The sequence below is a fragment of the Nematolebias whitei genome, chromosome 1 (genome assembly GCF_014905685.2).
Source record: "Nematolebias whitei isolate Nwh7 chromosome 1, NemWhi1, whole genome shotgun sequence".
Lineage (NCBI taxonomy): Eukaryota > Metazoa > Chordata > Actinopteri > Cyprinodontiformes > Rivulidae > Nematolebias > Nematolebias whitei.
The window spans coordinates 41,366,984-41,369,426 of record NC_056498.1 but is presented as its reverse complement, the minus strand read 5'-3'; the positions used below and the strand labels follow the sequence as shown (position 1 = coordinate 41,369,426).

The following is a 2,443-nucleotide window of genomic DNA, read 5'->3' as shown; positions in this document are numbered from 1 at the left end:
TTTAGTGACTCCGTGCCCTAAAAACAACTTGTTGTCATTCACGTGAACATCCACGTATCGTCAGAGAGTTTGATCAGACCAGCCAGACACGTCTGCTTACTAGAGCTGTCATTTCAAACCCGAGCCCGAAGCCCGGGCCATGATAATGTGCTGGATGGACGAGCCGGGTCGGTTTCGGGCTTTTGATTGCGTTAGCAGATCAGCTGCGACCCAATTATATGACAACATGACTTGCCATACTTTCACCAGCAGCACGCGGCCATTTCACTGAAAGCTTTGAAGGAGGTAAAGAGTTCAGTTAAGCTTCAGATGGGACTGTACTGCCAGGAAGTGATCCGTCGCCCAAATGGATGTTCAGCCGCTGCACTCAGCGGACGCGCGCGGCCGATGACCCAAAAGGGTGAGATCCCAAAGCAGACATGTCAGAGCGTGCTCCATGTCTGAATAATGCAGAATGCAGCAGAAACAGGGTTTTAATGAGCTTTGACAGCCATGAAAGGACAAACACCCCCTCAGCTCCGATCGTCTGCCCCTTTTATTCAGCTGTGCGTCCGCCGACCGTTAATAACTATAAGCAGTCAAAGCTTAATTAAAAATGTCAGGGGGGGGGGGGGTCGGGTTCAGACCTGTAATGACTGTTAATTTGTCGGGTGGGGTTCGGAAATGATGGTTACGAGCTGGGGCCGGGTCGGATTTTTGGGCCCGAATGCAACTCTAATCCACGCTGCCAACCGTGCTGCCGCCATGTTGTTTCTGTTTGCACGTGACGTGCGCTTCAGTGGGAGGAGCTAACCGAGAGTTCTCCCCCTCGGTTTCTCTTTGAGTATAAAATGCCCATGTGAAAAAGAACGTCTCGCAACCGCATCAGCAAGAACAGATGTCTTACGTCTTGTGGAGTAAAAACCAGCCTTTAAAGCTGAAACAAGCACGACGCAACAGCTAAAGAAATGTAAATACTAGCTAAAAGCTAAAAGAAGCAAAAGGTTAATTAAAACCAAACGTAGAAAAATCTTATCTACAAACAGCAAATGGTTAGCTAAAGGCTAAATGTAGTGAAAGGATAACTAAAATTAGTAATGAGATTAGCTAAAATCAGCTAAAAGTAGTAAAATGATAACTAAAAGCAACCAAGAGCTCTCTAAATGCTAAAAGTAGCAAAAGGATAGCTGAAATCTCTAATTAGCAGAATGGAAACAAAACAACTAATTGTAGCAGAAATGTAGCTAAATGCTAAACGTAGCTGAAGAAAACAAAAAATAGAGCCAGTAGCTTAAGGAGACATTTTTAAAGCAACTGAAAAGATCTCAGCGTGTTTTTGTGGGAAAATATTTGTAGATAAAGTCAAATATTTTGAAACGTAACAAACATTTAAAGTCGCAGCAAATATCTCGTGAACGAGCTGAACGTTTTGATTCATGAACAGCTAAAATAGGACCAAGTCTGCTGAAGTAGTTTGATTGTGGGGAAAAGAAACGAACAAAGAACTGTAAGAGTGAATGCTGACTGAAGGAAAACACCTGAGCAGGTAAAGCTCTGTCCTCCTGCAGGCGTGGAGCGGTCCTGAGAGGCTCCTGGCTCTGGACGAGCTCATCGACCGCTGCGAGTCCGGTCAGGTGAAGCACCTGATGCAGGTCATCGAGCCCCAGTTCCAGAGAGACTTCATATCGCTGCTGCCCAAAGAGGTACGGCCGCAGAACCGGACCACCGGTCCGCTTTAAACACCAGAACAGCTTCTAAAGTCCAGGTCTGTGGTCCCGCTCGCAGCTCGCCCTGTACGTGCTGACCTTCCTGGATCCCAGAGACCTGCTGCAGGCCGCCCAGACCTGCAGGTACTGGAGGATCCTGGCTGAGGACAACCTGCTGTGGAGGGAGAAGTGCCGTGAAGAAGGTCAGAAGGTCTTTGATTTAGAAAGAACAATTTAATTACTCGTTTGAAGGAAACGTCTCTTTTTACACCGTCCTTTAAATTCAAAAGATACACGTATTACAAACACTCGGCATTTGTTTTACGGTAAAATTGGACAAAAGTTAGAAGTACAACAAACATTTTATTACTGTTCATGTGTTTACCTCATTGTTTTTATTCAGAGGGATCTCTGTTCAACAGTGAGCTGTTGATTCATTTGAATGTACGATGAGAAAAATTATCATTTACTTTTAGTGGCAACTTGTTCTACGTAAAATTTCTGCAGAATTAAGAACTAGAAAGTTCCTGGAGAAACTGTGACGGGGACTGCTACGAAACTTTGATTTGACAGTACTGTGTGTTGGGGTTCGCTCCCAGCTGCCAGTATACTGAACATCAGCTCAATCTGGCAACAAATCAGAGTTATATTTAATTATTCGTTTAAGCTATGGTGGCCATCTTGGATTTTTTATTTGGATTCAGTAAGCGATTGGGAACTTTTTCAGCTATAACCACACCAAATTTCAGCTCTATGTG

At 44.6% G+C, this 2,443-nt stretch overlaps 1 protein-coding gene across 1 annotated transcript in view; it reads left to right on the top strand.

Moving 5' to 3' along the window:
- The window catches only part of LOC119417260 (F-box/WD repeat-containing protein 7), a gene marked incomplete in the record, with an annotated part of 18,888 nt that overhangs the window by 7,288 nt on the left and 9,157 nt on the right, over positions 1-2,443 (top strand). The window contains 2 exon segments of the mRNA XM_037684473.1: positions 1,548-1,682; positions 1,765-1,888. Coding sequence (XP_037540401.1) covers positions 1,548-1,682; positions 1,765-1,888 — 259 coding nt within the window.